Source organism: Cryphonectria parasitica, assembly GCF_011745365.1.
Source record: "Cryphonectria parasitica EP155 unplaced genomic scaffold M406scaffold_9, whole genome shotgun sequence".
In the NCBI taxonomy this organism is placed as follows: domain Eukaryota; kingdom Fungi; phylum Ascomycota; class Sordariomycetes; order Diaporthales; family Cryphonectriaceae; genus Cryphonectria; species Cryphonectria parasitica.
Genome location: NW_024468917.1, coordinates 2,355,291 through 2,372,984, shown reverse-complemented (window position 1 = coordinate 2,372,984; position 17,694 = coordinate 2,355,291). Strand labels below are relative to the sequence as shown.

The window sequence follows — 17,694 nt, the reverse complement described above, 5'->3', positions numbered from 1 at the left end:
TAACTGGCTATACTGCGGCCCATGGACTCTGTCGAATTTCCTCCTCCTCCCTCCTCCGGTCAACTATGGGCTCGGACTCTAGTTGTTCCGTAGACCATTATAATGTGTGGCTACCGAGAGCCACATGGAGGGTGACGAAGGAGTGGCTATGGAGGTCATTCCCGTCGCCCGTCGGCCCCCCTTAGGGTATGGTCATTCACATCATAGGCTGTATTGCACAGCAGCGGCTGAAGTTCCTTTTTCTTGCGTCGTGTCACCTTTGATCGCGGACCGAAGACCAATCAAGCCACGCGTCAAATCGAATACGTGTATATGTGCTCAAGATGAGGTATATTGTGGCAAATGCGCCGGGCCGGGGGGGGGGGGCTACAGATGCAATCCTAACAATCCATCATCTTGATCTACACACATTATGGGGCCGTGACGGAATTCATCCAGTAGTTCTAGCTCTCTCTGCGGTACAGCGTTGACCTGATGCTCGCTAGAGAAACTTTGTGTTACCTCGCTCCGTGGTCTTTACCAATGAGGAGAGCGGTACCTAACATTACGGCCGTAGAATTCTGGAAACCTCGGGAAGGGAGGCCTGGGGGGAAAGGATAGGAGGGAGGGGGCATTCTCTCATTCTTCTCGAGATAAGAGGGTTGCTGTCCAAACATCACACGACGCCTGCTGGGGCATGCTTGACCCACCTGGGTACTCGAAAGTACCACACGAACGATACTTGCTAATACTACCTCTTATGACATGCCAGTCCGGAGGGATTTAATTTTTTTTTCTTGTTCTTCTTTCGCGCGCATGATGACGAATGAAGAAGATGATAAAAGAAGCCAATGAACGGGAGGGACCAATGAGCTGATAAAAGCAGTGCTCACCTCATAACGTCCCATTCTTTTTCTACATTCGTGTATTGACTTTCTTGTCCATTTCGGGTGTTATGAGGCGAGTTTTCTTAGTTCTTCTTTTTTTTCCTTGCGCCAATAGCTAACTTACCTCAGATGTATGTCAGCGACGGACGGAAAGCGGAAAGCTTAAAGAGGACTAAAAGTCATCGTTGGGGGCGGAAAGCAAGAAGAAAACAACAACCAAGAAATTGGAAAATAAGGATAATAATAATAACAACAATACTAAAAAAAAAAAAATCAAGAGAGGGGTTTTAATCTGACAATGGTGGCATGATGAGCTTCAAACCTAACCTGACCTGCGGTGGAGGCCTTTCTACACTCCATCAAACCCATGTTCCCCCTGCCCACCCTCCCTCCCGCTGCTCATGCAAGCACATTGAAAAGGAGGGTCACGCGACAGATGCAAGTCTAGTTGCAACCCAACCAGCAGAGTTACGTACATACATATTGCGTGTGTATGTACGTGTGCATGTGTGTGTGTGTGTGTGTGTGTGTGTCTGTCGGGCGAGGACCATTTCTCTGCCCGTCCCGTCCCGTATTCTTAATCCTCGAGAAAGTACCTACCTACCTCTTAACCTGACCTTGTTTTCTGTAAGCCTATTCCCGGGGTAGTATCTGCGGGTTCTCGTAAACTTTTGGCGGGGGTTAGTGCTTTAGGGCTGAAGGGGGGGTCCCAAGAGACGCGCGAGCCTCTGGGGCCTTAGGGCTGAGCTAGGCACATGCTTCATGTATGAGGTTGAATGTGGTGGTGCGGGTGTTTTGACGGGAGGGGATTGGCTGAGTCGTCTACGTATACGCAAGTCTACGTTGACTAGTATCTTGTTCCCGATTTTCCCGGTACAGGCATCCTCGTGCTGCTCCTCCGCCTACTGCCCACACGCATAGTTCACACAGAATCTCGCTCGCCCGCTCGCCGGCGCCTAAGTGCATGCATGCATGCACGTATGCATGCGGCGGCCTCGGGAACCCACCCATACGACCTCAAGCAGGAGGCGCTGTCGAAGCATCTCACAGGTCCAGGTTGGTCCCTATGAGCTGGATGGGTACGCGTCAAGTTCCTCTTTGCAAGCAACAAGTCTCATAGTCATGTAGTTAGCCTCTCTCTCTCTCTCTCTCTCTCTCTCTCTCTCTGTGTGTGTGTGTGTGTATTTATATATATACATGTGTATGCGTGACGTGACACGAACAAGATCTGCTTTCTTTTCTGTGATTCGCCTTCTTCCTCCTCTCCTCCCCTCCCGTCCGTTCTCCCGTCCGCTCTCCCGTCCGCCCTCCCGCCTCGGGGCCCTCTCCGGCCTGCTAGGGTAGGGAAGGAAATACCTGGGTAGTCTACCCTGGATCGAGTTCAAATCTCTGATGACAACTAAGCAGCATATATGCAAGCGTGTAAAGGTAGGGAGGGGAGGATTGGTTGTTTGTCATTGGTGATGTCCTCTCATTTTCTCCGTATTACAGTACTTGGGGGCCGAGGCCGTCAGGTGGGAAAGTTTCCCAATGAGGTTATATTTTTCTTCCCTCTTCTTTCTTTCTTTTTTCTTTTTTCTTTTTCCTCTGGTTGAGGAGAAGAGAAACGGGTTTGTTGCGTCTTCCGTTTTGTTTTCTCCCACGTCCCGTTTTTTCATGTCTATGGCTATGCACTACTATATTGTACTACTTGCCTCTTATAAGGTCACAGATTTGACGCCCCTTGTCTCCCTGTCTTTGCCTACTACCACCTCCTCTTCTGTATAGCCACCCCTGAAACGACCAGAACGCCTACCTCTCTCTACTCGATAATGCCGTGGCTGGTCAAGAGAGAAAGAAGAAAGAAAAACAATGTGAACAACGCCCCGACCGTTTAGTCTTTGACCGATGTTGAATGTAGCCTCCCACCCCCTTTCCCCCCTTGCCGTGATGCCAAAAGCCCTCCCAGGAATCTTGAGATGTATCTCTCCTTGTGTGTTACCTTACTCATGCATGTTTATCCTCGAAAATCTGCCTCGGCCTGTATCGTTCGTTTGCCCCCCCAAAAATGATATGTCCAACTTTGTTGTTTCCTACCCCTTTTCACGCCTCGCCATACGTCTCCCCATATTCCTCACACACCCAGAGACAAAACTCCTCCCAAAGGACCCGCCACTCTTGCAGACGCTGCGCCTTGATTCCGCTACCCAAGCTGGCCTCCTTGATCCCGTTGGCCCACTCGTCTGCGGTCTGGTCCTCGAAGCAGGACCAGCGGACGCTGTTCTCGGCAAGGCTGCCTAGGCCGGCGAGCCCCAGGTTCTCCCAGCCCTGGAGGGCCTGCCAGAAGTCATGGCTCATGCCCGCGGTGTCCTAATAGTTGTTTTGTCAGTAAGAGAGGGAGTCGTGTGTGTGCGCAGCCCCCCACCCTCTCCAAAAAGAGGGGAAAAAAAAAAAAAAAAAAAGACAAGGAGAGCAAGAGGAAAAAATAAATAAACGATGGCCATGGACAACTCACCTGGCCCAGCATGGCCGGATCGTCATTGCTCAGCGAGCACGGCACCCCCCTGGCGATCAAGGCCGGCAGAGGGTGCGACATGATGCTCCCGCACAGTCGCAAGACCTCATTGGAGATGGGACACGACTCGATGAGGATGCGCTTCTGCTTAACAAGGTCGACGAGGAGAGGGTGTTTGTACAGGCTGAAGCCGTGGCCGATGCGGCGGGTGCCCAGCAGCACGGCGTCAAAGAGGTTCTGGTCGGTGGCGGTGCCGTCGCCGAGGGTCTCGCCGGCGTGGAAGAAGAAGGGCATGCCGTCGGGCATGCCCTCGTCGGCGAGCTGCTTGCGGAACCAAAAGAGCTCGGGCAGGACGTCGCGCAGGGGCCGGCCGAGGTCCTCCTGGCCGACGAGGTCATAGCCGGCCAACAGGTGGGGGAACTCGATCTTGGTGGTCAGGGCGTGGTCCATGTTCTGCACGATGGCCTTTTGCTCCCAGATGCGGAGGGCGGTCCAGATCATGCGCAGGCCCCAGAAGCCCCGGCCCTCGGGCGAGGCCTTGAACCGCGCCAGCTCCTCGTCGATGACGGTGAACATGTGGCTGTAGTTGGTCTCGGGGACCTCGTGGCCGAGGCGGTAGTAGTTGAGCGGCCAGGTGAACCGCAGCTCGCCCCAGTACACGCCGTCGTCGTAGTACTGGCGCATCAGGCGCTGCAGGAACTTGCGAAAGATGGGCTCGTAGTGGATGACGGTGCCCATGATCAGAAAACACTTGCTGAACTTCTTCCATATGTGGTCCACGCCGTGGTGCTGCTCGAGGCTGTCCGTCTCCGAGATGGTCGTCTTGGTCTTCATCCAGCGGATCCAGCCCTCGCGCCCGCCCTCGGGAAACGACTCGGCAGCCCTGCCCAGCGGCACAAACGCCCCTGCCTGGTACGACTTGGCATCCCAGATGGACGTGTCTCGGTTGCGCTCTTCCTTGAAGAAGCGGAAGGTGACGACAGCGTCGGCGCGGGCCTCGGCGGTGGACAGGCCGCCCTCCTCTGCGCCAGGCGCGTTCATGTGCATGCCTGGCTCGTCCAGCAGGGTGCGGAACACAAAGTCCAGGTCGACAATGGCGTCGAGGTGAGCGTGCAGGATGGCGCCTTTGGGCATGCGGCGCACGATGCGCCACAGCTTGGTGCGCTCCATCAAGTCCTTGGCCAGGGTGAACATCATGCCTGAGTGCATGGTGCAGCCCTCACGCACGGCCAGGGCATCCTCGTACTCGGGGGTCCAGAGAGTGCGCTGCTCCTCATCACGGATGCGGTCGACTATGCGGCAAGCTCTCTGAGCGATGGGAGAGAGGTTCTGCCTGAAGGAGTGGTCTGCCAGGTTTGGTCAGAAAGAGAGTGTATGTGAGAGTGACAGAGTGAGTGAATATGAGAGAGAGAGAGAGAGAGAGAGAGAGAGAGAGAGAGAGAGAGAGAGAGAGAGAGAGAGAGAGGAAAGGGAACGGACCAGCTCGTTGCTTTTTCTCCTGTGCGATGAGGGCCTCGCGGCCAGAAATGTATTTCTGAACAAAGGCGTCCTCCTCAGAAGGAATGGATGCCGCTATCTCCTCCCACTCCTCGCTGGACATGGCCATGGCTGGTGTTTTGGGAGACTTGTCGTTCCGTTCGGTGGTATTGTTTTTGTTATTGCTGCTGCTGCTGCTGTTGATTATTGATTGTTGTCGGTGTAGGCTGTTGAAGAGTGGTTGTCAAAAGATAGCTGCTCTGGCTTCTTGGTGGTGAGTGACTAAGTGAAGTTTAAATCGAGAGTAGTGACTGAGTAAGGCAACAGGTTTCAGAGGGAGCGACAGGATCGCCCAGGGCCTGGTTTGGTTGGCGTGACTTGTTTAGTGGTTTTAGGGGGGAAGACCGGACAATTATTATGCACAGCACCAGCAGCACAGCAGCGCCCAGTAATTTATAAGCACTAAGGGGAATGAATGTCCACTGGGTCTAATCATGAGCAAGGGGAAAAGGGTAGAAAAATAATCGAAAGGTAATTGATGATTTCTGATTCGTCAACAAATGATAGGACTGACAAACACGTCTCTCAAACCAGCACTGTATGAAAAAAAAATTAAAGGAAGAAAGAACAGAAAGATTGAAAAATGAATAAAGTGACGGACTGTGGCACCGTGAAATTGAAGAAGAAAGAAAGAAAGCGGAAAGAAAGAGAGAAAGGAAAAGGGGATGAGCTGAGACGACAAGTTAAAGAAGTGCAGAGCCACTCTCAGCCAATGAAACCGTTTCCTTTCTTATTCTTCTTGACGGATGTGATCCCGAGGGCTGACAAGCAAAGGGCCTCTAGGCATTCGCAGTTGACCTGTGTCAGAACACGAGACCGTCGATCTTTTTTTTTTTTCAGAAAAAGAAGGGCGGCTCCTCGATGTTTAAAATGAGATGAGCTGAGGATCCAAATAGAGCCCGGGCCAGAACCATATCGTATCCCAGCCCTGAAGCGAACGGGCTTTTCGCGATTCAAGGAGGCTGAAAAAAAGAAAGAAAAAAAAAGAAGGCCTGCTGCTGCCGGCCACACGAGGAGAGGGAAGAGGATGGGGCGTTTGGGGCTTTGTGTCTCATTTTCTGTTATGTCATGTTATGCTATTCACTTACTCAAGCAGTTCACTTATGAGGAAGTAGTTGTGCAAAGGTTGCTATTATTTCGCCCTATCCCCTTTTTCGACAACTGACCCAAGTTTCAAGGCTGGTTGCCCGTTGTCCTATAAGTGGTGAAGTGGCTCGCCCCCCCCCCCCCCCGGCGGGACGATGCAACTCGGCCGATGTCAAAAAAGGAGCCGCCAGCCGAGACACTGTAATACCCACAACTTGTACATAACCGTATTCTTCTTCCTCAAGTAATCTTCATTCTGCTTTGTTTGTTTGTTTGTTTGCTTGTTTGTGTTTGTTGTTTTTGGTTTCACGTTGTACACAGTTTGTTCATTGAAGGTCGGGGTCGCGTGTTCATGATGACAATGAACCCACTCACTACTTGGTTTCAGCCGCAACAAGTAAAATAAATAAACCAATAGAGAAATCTTAATACAATACTATACATCGTATAAGTCATAAAATCATTCCAAATTTTTCCTACTCTTTCCACACTCCCTTTTTTTTTTTGTTTTTTTGTCTCACTTCAGCTCACATCCAATCTCGTACCTTCCACAGCCCTTCCACTCGCCCTGGTTCTCCTCCTGGCCCGGCAACACCACCAGCGCCCTGCAGTTGGGCGGTATTTGCACCTTCATCTTGAACAGCCTGTCGCCACCCACCACCGCCGCTTCTGCCCTCGTCCTCGTCCTCGCCCTCGCCCTCTCCTTGGTCTCCTCTTCCGCCTCCTCGCCCTTGCCCTCTTCCTCGACAGACCAGCTGCAGCCCACTTTCCCATACGGGCTGTCGAAGGCAACCTCGCACCTCGTCAACTTATCACTTCCGCCGAGCCTCGGCCGGACCATGAACGTCTTCCACCCGGCCTCCAGCGGTTGAATGCCGCCGACCACCGTGTGCAGCCAGTCTGCCACGCTGCCCAGCGCGTAGTGGTTAAAGCTCGTCATGGAGCCCGGGTTGACCGTCCCATCGGGGAGCATGCTGTCCCACCGCTCCCAGATCGTAGTCGCTCCCATCGTCACCGGGTACAGCCACGACGGGCAGTCCTTGCAGAGGAGCATCTCGTACGCCAGGTCCACATGGCCTGTCCGCGTCAGCGCATGCAGCACCAGCGGCGTGCCCGCGAACCCTGTCGACACCTTGAATTTGGACTGCCGCACCAGCCTCTCCAGGCGGTCTCCTGCTGCCCTGAGCTGCGCCTTGTCGGCGAGGAGCCCGAACGAGATGACCAGCGACAGGCCCGTCTGCGAGTCGCTCACCACCAAGCCCTTTTTGGAGATGTACTTGTCCGCGAACGCCGTCTTGAGCCTTTCAAACTCGGCCTGGTAGCTCCTCGCGTCTGCCGCGTTGCCTAGGGCCACCGACACGTGCGCCATCACGTCTGTGACGTGCACTAGGTAGGCGTCCGCGACGAGGGTGCCGTCTGTGCGGGCGAGGTCGGCCTGGTCCGGCGGCGCGTTGGGGTCGAGCCAGTCGCCGAACTGGAAGAGCGAGTCGTCCCACAGCCCATCGGCCCCGCGGCGGATTGATCCGTGCAGGTGTGCCTTCATGCTGGCCAGCTGCCTGTGCAGCACCCCGACGTCGCCAGACCACCGATACACCGCCCACGGCACCAGGATAGCCGCGTCATCCCACACCGCAACCGGTTCGTCGTTGGGCGCTGACCTGCCGCGCAGGACGTCGGGAATCACGACGGGCACGCACCCGCCTGCCGTCGCCTGGTCGATCGAGAGGTCGATGAGCCAGTTGGACAGGAACCCGACCGATGAGTACAGGAACAGCGCTGTGGGTGCGAAAGCCTGGATGTCGCCGGTCCAGCCCAGGCGCTCGTCGCGCTGAGGGCAGTCCGTCGGCACAGACAAGAAGTTGCCGCGCATGCCCCAGCTGACGTTCTGGTGCAGCTTGTTGACCATGTCGTCGGAGCAGCTAAAGTAGCCCGTGCGCGGCATGTGCGAGCCGACGACCAGGGCGGTGATGTTCTGCGCCGAGGGGGGCCCGTCGTCGTCGTCGAGGGACCAGCCGTCCAGCTCGATGTAGCGAAACCCGTGAAAGGTGAAGGCGGGCACGTGGCACATCCTGTCTGGGTCCTCTGCGCCCGAGAAGATGTAGGTGTCGACGGCCTTGGCGTCCCTGAGGGGCCTGGTGCAGAGCTCGTCGTGCTCGAGGACCTCGGCGTGCCTGATGGTGAGAGTGTGGCCCTCTGGCCTCTGCAGACCCCGAACCTCGACTCTGCCCACGAGGTTCTGCCCAAAGTCCACGAGGGTCTTACCGCTGGGGCTCTTGAACACCCTGGTGGGGCTGACGTGCTGGGTGATGGCGACGGGCGGGGCGTCGGTGCTCACCAGCTGGACCTCGTCAAAGTCAAAGTCGAGCACGCGCGTCTTCTTCCAGTTGCTGCTGCTGCTGCTGCTGCTGCGGCGGCGACGGTGGTCACCCCCTCCGGGCGGGCTCATGTAGGCGCGCGCATCGTACACCTCGCCGTCGTAGATGGAGGCAGCCTGCCTGGGCGAGGTGCGGCAGACCCACGACTCGTCTGAGACGATCTGCTCGATGGACCCGCCGTCCCTGTGAATCTCGATCTGTGCGATGAAGGCGGGCGTGTCGCCGTACAAGTTGCGCAGGCCTGGCACCCAGAGGAGCCGCCCTGCATACCAGCCCTCAGCCACCTCAACAGCGATGGTGTTGTTGCCCGAGTGGACCAGGCTGGTCAGGTCATAAGTCTGGTACTGCAGGCGGTGGTGGTAGCTCGTCCAGCCAGGCGTCATGTGCTGATCACCAACACGCTGGCCGTTGATGTAGACCTCATACAGGCCGAGGGCGGAGATGTAGAGCCTCGCATGGGTGTAATCGTCGCCGAGGTCGCAGTGGAAGTCCTTGAGGTAGACCATAGGGTGATGAGGGGTGCTGTCGTCCTGGGGCGGCGGGTCGGTCGAGGTGATGAACCTGGCCTTCCAGTCGGAGGCTTTCAACAGACCCACCTCAACGGGCGTCCAGCCGCTGAAAGCTGTTGCGGCGTGTTCCTGGTTGTCAAAACGGGCAGTCCAGCGCCGCATCATCTCGGCGAGGTCCAGCGTCGTCGGCGAGGAGAAGATCTGTTCCAAGCGGCGCTCGTCTGCAGGTGAGAAGTCACTGGCCGTGTTGGCGCCTATGACACGGACCAGAGCCATCTGTCTCGATTGCAGCTCTGGGCCACACCACGGGGCCATGATGGTCTGGTCCGAGACGACATGGGTACGGAGGGGACCGTCCAGCTCCCAGCCGCCAGCCTTGGACACGAGGCGTTGCACCTCGGAGATGTAGCTTCTCTGGAGCCAGTTGCCGCGCGGACCAGAACCGTCTGACGAGTATCGCCATGATATGCGTGGAAGGCCAGTTCCTATCCCAAAGCCATCAGGGTGATGTTCGAAGCGGACGTCTGCGGCCACGAACAGCTGTTCAAGCATCATGACGGACAATGCGCAGTGCTGCTAAGTGAGTCTGAGGAGCATGCGTAGGTTGAAAGTCAGTGAGGGACAGTCAGTCAGTCAGTAAAGGGACACACACACACACACACACACACACGACTTGCTGTGAGAGGAAATAGTCAAGACGGAGGAGATGTTTCGAATCATTCCTGTATTTTGCTTGACACCAAAATCTTTTTCTGTAAGATGAGCAGACTACGTCAGAGTAGGAAGAGAATGGAGAGCAAGTACTAAGTAAGTAAGTGAGTAGCATGATGGAAGAAGGAGCACCCCTCCCTAGTTGAGGCCCCCTCCACCTTCCCCGCACTGCACTACGGCGACCTGAGATACTGAGACTGGGGATGCTTGGTGGGGTTATTGCGTGGTAAATAGTGTTGCGCATGTCTCAAATCACCCCTGAAACACCTGCGCTCGATGTGCTATCACTCAATCAACCACTTGATGAAGGTGTGAGGAATGTGGGTGGGTGGCACATGGCCCCGCCTAAGGTTTGACCTATACTCTGGTATCTCGGCCGCTGTGGCGATGAGAAAATTCCTCAAAAAGAGAACGAGAACTTGTCATACTGGAACGAGGTAGACCAACAAACAGGTGGTTCCATGCCATTGGTATAAACAACCTTTCTGGTGGAGATGTATAGTACCTGAGTAGGTAGGAGTACCTTTCAAGGGCAAGCACGTCAAACTTGATAGACGTGCTCGTTGGCAATGCAGAGAAGAAATATACACCTTGGACATAATTACAGCAGGCGAGATAGGCGCCACTGTCAGCTGGGAAAAAAGTGGATTGGATAGAAGCAAAGATGCATGCACTGGAGTGCTTGTCTTGTCCTCAATTGATAGCTCTTTGAGTCTGCTCGGGAACACGGACCAGTATTTCTCATTCTATTGATAGGGTAGAGAATATAAAGAATGAGACAGAGAAACAGGGAAAACGAGGAGAGCCATCATCAATCCAATGGCGTACATACCTCAGTTCTGTGTGACTGCGCATTCCACAATCCTACTCTTGCCCTGGCTGATCATGGATTGATTTCGATTGCTGCAGCCACAGCTTGCATAGGAAGACGCCACGCTGGCTGCAAGATGCGAATACAAGGGAGGAAGAAGACAGGGCAGTCCAAATAAGTTAAATAAACAATCATGCGTGGTTGATTGGTGATAAAATGATCAAGACGATAGTTTTTAACCTTGTCTGCAGTGGATAGTAGTAAGTGGTTGGTTGCCGTGGTAACGGGGGCGGGTCGTCTCAACACCCACGCGATACTCTCGCTGCTCAGTCCATACCAATCCTCCAACCACTGCAGCGACACCAGAACCAAGCAAAGCAAGGGCCCAACCCCCACATGCAGATGTAACTTTTCCGAGGGATACTTAGCAAATCCATCTCATCATCTTTTACAGACTTCAACACAACACAACCCGAAGCTACATCATCTTTGTGTAAGAAAGGTGGGCGTAATGACCGCCAGACCACCGACAACGATCCTATCGCAATGACAGACTTTGAAAACCTGCGCACAGCCTCGCTGTACATCAACAACCAGCTTCTGTCTCGAGGTCTGCTGCGCGATGGGCGGAGTATCGACTTCGCCAGCCCCGGCGACCATGATTACGAGCTGCCCGACACGATGGCTCGCATCATGGCTGTCGTCAACGACCTGATTCTGAGGCGCGATGTATGTTTTCCTTCTGTTCCTTCTCCTCACTCTTTAGTTGGACTGACTGACTGACTGACTGACGTTTTGCCTTCTCTTCTTCAAAAATTAAGCGCGACGCCGAGCACCGCGAGTCCCTCTCCACCGCCCTCCGCACCTTGCGCGCAGACTCCCTCCGCCAGTCTGACAACATCACCCGGCTCCACGAGCGCTACACCGAGGCCCAGCGCAAGGTGAACATCGCCGAGGCAGAAGAAGCCTCGCTGAAAGCACAGCTGAAGGCTGCCGAGGCCTCCATCCACAAGCTCAAGGACGAGGCCGCCCGCACCAAGAAGCTCGTCGCCGAGACCCGCGCCGCCTGTGCCAACGAGGTGCGCAAGCGGGACCGCCACATTGAGAGCCTGAAGAAGGCCGTCACAGACGCGGGCAGGGCGAGGGGTGAGAGGAAGAGCGCTGGCATCATGACGATTCAGGTCACTGGCGAGTTTGGTAGGGACGATGCCGTGTCGAGCGCCGCCGCATCGACCATGGACGATGGCTATGACCTGCGACAAGAGACCAACTCTTTTCTTGCGCAGCTGGCCAAGGGCCTGAGCGAGGAGAACGAGACGCTTCTCGCGCTTGTCCACAAGACGAATTCCAGCCTGAAGCACATGAGTGGGTGGGACAAGAGCGACGACGACGGTGTTAAAGGTGGTGCGGCCACAACAAAGGGCGACGGTCATGCCATCGCGCTACCTGGGAATGCCGAGGACCTTGCGACGGACATGGACAGCGTTCTGGGTCACCTGCGCACCATGCTCACGAACCCATCCTTTGTGCCCCTGGAAGAGGTTGTCGTTCGCGAAGAAGAGATCTTTCGCCTGCGCGACGGCTGGGAGAAGATGGAAACCAGGTGGCGCGAGGCAGTACATCTTATCGATAGCTGGCGCCGGAGGATGGCCGCGGATGGTCGCCCCGTCGATATGGAGGAGTTGAAGATGGGACTACGGCTGAGTCCCATACGGTTGCGGAACGTGCAGGACACGGCGCAGGCCGAGGCTTTCAAGCTGCCCACCCTGCGGGAGGAAGAGGACGAAGAGGAGGACAAAGAAGAGGAGGCAGAAGAGGAGGCAGAAGAGGAAGAGGAAGAGGAAGAGGAACAGAGACAACCGAGCCCGGCTGGGTCATTACATCTCGTCCCTGCTGAAGGATATGGGGAGAAGGGACCAGGAGAGTACGACGAAGATGCGCAAGACGACCTCGACGACAGCGACTTGGAGTCTAGTATATTCCAGGACGATATCGATGACATTCGCATGGACGATTTACAAGCATCGGAACCGAACGTCGAGATATTTGCAGAGGCCACGGCAAACGATGAGGCCGACAGTACAGCCTCGACAACACTGCTGCCACCACCGCCCAAGATCACTCCCCTCGAAGAGACACACGTAGCAGGAAACCGCAAGCCAGCAGGCACCATGCTCACAGAAAAGTCAAGAAAACGACCAGGCACCGTCATGGAGAAAAACGACAACACGGACGAAGACGCCGAGGCACCGACTCCACCGCCGCACCGCACCTTGCCGGGCCAGTCACCACAAAAGAAATTGAAGGTCTCACTGGATGCCGAGAACGAGAACCCAGCCTCACAATCAAACCCAGGCTCTTTCACAAACTCTCACTCCTCCTTAGATAGCATTCTCTTCTTGGAGCCGTCACGAGAGTCGACCATCTCGAAAGCCTCGAGCAGGACGACTGCGAATTCAGGGCAGTCCGAAGCGTCGTCCAAGGGGAGGGCAACACCAGCGCCTCCTACCAGGTCAGCTGCCAGAGCAGCTCGTCAGGCTGTGAAGGAGAAGCAAGCGACGCCAGCACGAAGGCCGGTCACGAGGCAGCGTACCACACGCGCCACCGCTGCGACGACGTCCTCGTCCGCCCGAACCGCCCCTTCTTCAAAAGCAGAGCCCTCCAGATCCCGCCCAGCACCGACATCATCATCAGCAGCAGCAGCAGCAGCAGCAACCACCGAAATGCCGCCTCCGCCCAGACCAACCCGGGCTGCCAGGGCATCTCCCGCTGTCCAGGCCATGCCCGCAGCACAAACCGGGAAGAAGACCTCTCCGACTGAGAAGCCACCTGCACAGAGCACCACCGCCGCCACCACCTCTACCACTAGTACCACCAGCCTGCCGCCCTCCGAGAAGAACGTGCCGGCCTCTACTACAAAGCGCCCACCTGAATCGCCCGTCCGCTCATCACCCACCAAATCCAGCTCTCGCCTCCCCTTACCCCGCAACGCAGGACTCCTCCCACAGGCACAACAGTCGCCCGTCACCGTGGCGAGCATAGCCGCCAAGCTCGCCGCCTCCGAGAGGGAGGCCAACGCCGCCAGGGTCCGCGCCAAACTCAAGGCCGCAAGGCTGGGGAAACCCAGCATGACCACGGCGGCGGCGGCTGCAACAGAAGGTGCCTCGACGTCGACAGTAGCGAGTACCGGCACCGGCAACAGCGGCACCCGCCAGGCCGGCAGAGGAGGAGACCCGAGCAAGCGCGATCGAGACTACTGCAGCAGCGGAAGCGGGTCGGCTTTGTCTTTGGACGAGAGCGGCGTGGCGGGGAAAGCCTCCTCCGCTGGCTCTCGTCGCGCCGAGGAGGTTGACGATGATGACGGTGATGGCGATGACGGCAGGATTCACCGTAGTGAAAGGGCCAAGACGGCCTCGGCATCGCCGCAGAAGAAGAGCAGGGACATGGAGGCGGCAGACAGGCCCGCAGCACCGACACCAAGAAGCGCAGCCGGGGCTAGGGCGAGCCCCGCCAAGGACGCCGGCAGCGGCAAGCCGCGCAAGAGGGAGCCGCGAAGCCGGGCGGAGAAGGTCGCCTCGCGGCGGAGGAGCACGTTGAACCCGTGGGAGCTGCAGAGTCTCATCGCTGGCGAGGTTGTGCCGCCGCCTACGCCGAAGATGCAGGGCTAGGGAGGCGTAGGGCATGGACAGAAGAATGCTGCGTCTTTGGTTGGTCGAGGGGGAAGCCGCTGCTGGGCTTGTGTGTGTGTTTGTTGTTTCAAGTGCTGTCGTCGTTGGGGAGAACGGCGGGGTGATCGTGTTGGAAGAAAAATTGGATTATCGGTGTTGTTTGATTTGTGTTAATGGTGGGGAAGAGGCTAGACATTTTGTTTCATAATATCCACCGGCGCTGCTTTATTTTCCTGAAATATTTCTCTTTCTTCTTTTCGAGACGTCCATCGTAGATACCATGTTCATCGTAGATACTTGCCCGATGTGAGTGTCTGGGATGAGTATGTGATAGCGGGTGCTGTTCCTACGAGTCCGTCTAGGTACGCAGATTCAGAATCGACGACGTATAGTAGCGATGACGAGTGGGAAAACACAGCGAGTGAAATATGTATTATGCATTCATAAATAGAGGCTGGCCTTCCATCAGGCAACGCCAAGTCTCTTTGGCATCAAAGTATTCCGGTATATCTTGAGTCTATCTCTGGTAATTATCATCCACCTGCATTTGCACCTCTGCAGCACGATGTTGTCCCACGAGCCTGCAACTCCTCCCTCTCACCCTTAAACCATTAAAAGACTGGGAACGCCAAACATGATGAGCATCCTGCAGGAAATGTTTCGTAATCATTTCGCAATGCTATGTCCATTGGCTTGCTTTAGAAATATGTCGTGCTGTCGGTCAGAACATGGTAGCCTCGTATGGATGTCGGCGCCATCAAAGTTATTCCTGAACTCCATGAGTGACGCCTCAGACGAGCATCATCAAAGGTTCTCTGACCCAAAGCTTTCATAGATTATTCGTGGCTGCTGTGTATGCATTCGCGTTGAGTCGCCCGATCGAATTCGGTCTTCGTAATTCTGACCTGTGAGGGAATCCTGCTGCCATGAGAGTCTGCGCATTAGGAACGAACGTGTCCATGACAGAAGTACAGATTTACTGAGCTTACCTGCAAGGATACGGGATTTCGCTGAACAATGCCCTCGAGAATCGAAGTGACTTTTGCTGTGTTACTGGTTACAGGACGCTGAGTCCTCGCTGAGCACCAAGAGATGCTTTGTACAGCGGCGGTGTTTCTTTCTTAGCCGACCTGTGCAGCATGCAGTGGTTCCGATGTCATGATGCACTGTAGGGCCGGCTCAGGTACGCGACTGGCATGGATAATCTCGATGCCCTTCCTAGCAGCATGCTCAAGAATCATGTCCCGGTTAATGCCGTGGAGGACATCGGTGTAGATCGTCTTGATGTCGGGTCGCTCCGTAATCAGCTTCGCAACGACGAACCAAGCCTCGTCGGTCTTCTGGGGGAAGACGCCAATGGTGGTGAGGTTGCGGAAGCCGATAACCCAGTCCACGAATATCTGCATGTCGCCCCTTGAGCCTCCACCATCGTCCCTGATGCTGGGCATCAGGATGTCGTAGCAGCTCAAGGTGCGGATCGCGTCTTTGTTGATGATCTTGTCCAGAACATTTCGGCTCTGCTTGTTGAAAGTGATGTGCAACGAGTGGAGGGTACCGTTATCGCAGCTCGGCTTGATGCGTTCCAAGTCAGATGGACTAGGCGCCATTCTGTCATCCGACCAGGAGTAGTAAAAGTGCTCCAAGTTATGAAGCTTTTCTGGGTTTTCAGTCTGTCCCTGGTGAGGGCGAATGGAGTCGAAAAGTCTAGGGACAGCTTGATTCCCACTCTCCAGGAGTTCCAGTGATCGGACCTCAGAGCACGACGCGAAAAGGCGACCTTTCATCCGTCCGATACTGAGGCGCTCTAACCTTGACCATCTTGGGCTGGGAACTGCTTTGTTTTGTATCAGGACGTCACTCAAGGTCAGGTCCTTGAGTGCTGGCGTTGAGTGGACGAGCTTTTCCTGCAGGCAAGTTAGTGACTAGGGCACACCTCAGAATGAACATAAATAAAAAGAAGAAAAAAGAAAATAGATGGAGAGATGTCTCACGAGATCCAGAACTGGACAGCTAATGTGCTGAATAGTCGTGTTCCCCTTGATTGTCAATTTCTCTAGCTTTGGCCAGACCGTGGACATCAGGAAACGAACGCCCAGCGCTGGTTCAGACATATTAACGAGGCCCAGGGCTTTCAGATTGGGGGCAAAGCGAGTCGTTGCGAGTACCTGGGAAGGTGTGGCTCGTTCCTTATGGTGAAAGTCTTCCAGATTCAAGGTCTCGAGCGTAGCGGGTGCGTCGTTCAGTATGGCGTCAATAGTAGCCCGTAGAGCAGGAGCCTTCTGGTAGAGATCTGGTCTGTACAGCGCGGATCTAGTATCGAAGCCGTGAAGAGAGAGGCTCTTCAGATGAGGCAATGCTCTGAGAATGGCTCGCAATTTGACGTGGTTAATGCCAAAGTCCCTCATGCTCTTGATGAGCAGGCTGGTTGCCAGGTTCTGAGACCGCCTGCAGATGACCTCGTTCATAATACCTGGATGTTTCCGGACCTCTATGGATTTCCAGCCTTTCACAAACTCCAAGTGCCGCCATAGACCCCTGTTGCGGCACGCGTGGTTCCAAACTTTAGACACTAGCATGGCCGTGCAGAGGTCCTTGTATGACAACTTCCTGAGCACCATCACCTGAAGCTCGATAGGAAGAGATCGTATGATGTCTTTTCGTAGCAGATTTCTCAGCACCTAGGTGAGCCCATCAGCACTGGGATGAACATGAGAGATGGGAGACATGAGGATGCGTATTCTTACCTTGAGCTTCTCGTCGGACGCATCACCGTACGACTGAACGCTCTGGGCCGCCTGAGAATAGATCCATGAACATCGACTCTTGGTTGCAGACCCATTGGATGGGTCCTTGAGACGCAGAGCTTTCGCCAACCTCAGATAGCCTTCAGGAGCCTGGGGTGCCACGATGACCAGAAGCGATGCATAGCTGTAAGCCTTATCATAGGCTTTCTGCGCCTCACACACGGCGGCCAGGCCGTCGAGGGCCTCGGCGTGTGCACGGGACGTGCACCGCAACACGCCGCTGCCGCAGCTACATGGCTTCGTAGCCAAGTTGTAGATGGCCAGCTTCTCACGGTCATCGACAGCTAGGGACATAATGTCCTTACAATGACAGACGGGAAAAGGGATGTCCTGAATGGAGATGCCGAGAGACTTGGACGAGGTGAGGAGAGCTTTGTTACACTTGCATATGAGAGCAGCCTGTAACGACTCTGGGTCAGTGCTGGGGCAGGAAGATGGCGACCGTGCGATCAATTGCAAACCACTTGCCTGTCTGAACGACTCAAAAGCGGGCATCAGCTTATGTTGTGCATACTGGTCTCTGCCTCGCCGGACGATAGCCTCTTGGCCATTTGGCAGCCTGGCAGCTGGCATTTCGTCGGTTGTGCTGTTGCGCAGCGTTGATATTGACGATAGCTAACGTTTGTTGACGTAAACGCGTGGTGGACACGCACGGCTGGAAATGGAAGGGGCCCTTGGCAAAGCGGGGTCGGCTGGCTCGTGCACGAATCATATGCCGGAAGCACTATGAAGCATCCCTACATGCTCTTACCCTACCATAATTGGTCTGCAACATATCCTACGATTTTACCAATGTCTATTTCATCAACTCGAGATGCTGCGTTGTATACTGCA

The 17,694-nt window shown here is 55.2% G+C and overlaps 4 protein-coding genes across 4 annotated transcripts; 1 reads left to right on the top strand and 3 right to left on the bottom strand.

Annotated features, from left to right (window-relative positions):
- Positions 1–2,948: 2,948 nt before the first annotated feature.
- M406DRAFT_268524 (Metallo-dependent hydrolase) lies at positions 2,949–4,966 on the bottom strand (the record flags this gene model as incomplete). The annotated part of the gene is made up of 3 exons (XM_040917948.1): positions 2,949–3,215; positions 3,361–4,706; positions 4,840–4,966. The coding sequence occupies 3 exons, from the start codon at positions 4,964–4,966 to the stop codon at positions 2,949–2,951; spliced, it is 1,740 nt and encodes a 579-aa protein (XP_040772056.1).
- A 1,533-nt stretch (positions 4,967–6,499) lies between these two features.
- M406DRAFT_73520 (family 78 glycoside hydrolase) lies at positions 6,500–9,418 on the bottom strand (the record flags this gene model as incomplete). The annotated part of the gene is made up of 1 exon (XM_040925628.1): positions 6,500–9,418. One exon carries the CDS (start codon positions 9,416–9,418, stop codon positions 6,500–6,502), a length of 2,919 nt encoding a protein of 972 aa, XP_040772055.1.
- A 1,516-nt stretch (positions 9,419–10,934) lies between these two features.
- M406DRAFT_47152 (uncharacterized protein) lies at positions 10,935–12,217 on the top strand (the record flags this gene model as incomplete). The annotated part of the gene is made up of 2 exons (XM_040924321.1): positions 10,935–11,117; positions 11,210–12,217. Coding segments are annotated over 2 exons (1,191 nt in total), but the record flags the coding sequence as incomplete, so codon positions are not given.
- Positions 12,218–15,177: 2,960 nt separating this feature from the next.
- M406DRAFT_73518 (uncharacterized protein) lies at positions 15,178–17,154 on the bottom strand (the record flags this gene model as incomplete). Its single annotated transcript, XM_040925627.1, has 3 exons — positions 15,178–15,960; positions 16,222–16,734; positions 16,801–17,154. 3 exons carry the CDS (start codon positions 17,152–17,154, stop codon positions 15,178–15,180), a joined length of 1,650 nt encoding a protein of 549 aa, XP_040772053.1.
- Between the last annotated feature and the right edge of the window lie 540 nt (positions 17,155–17,694).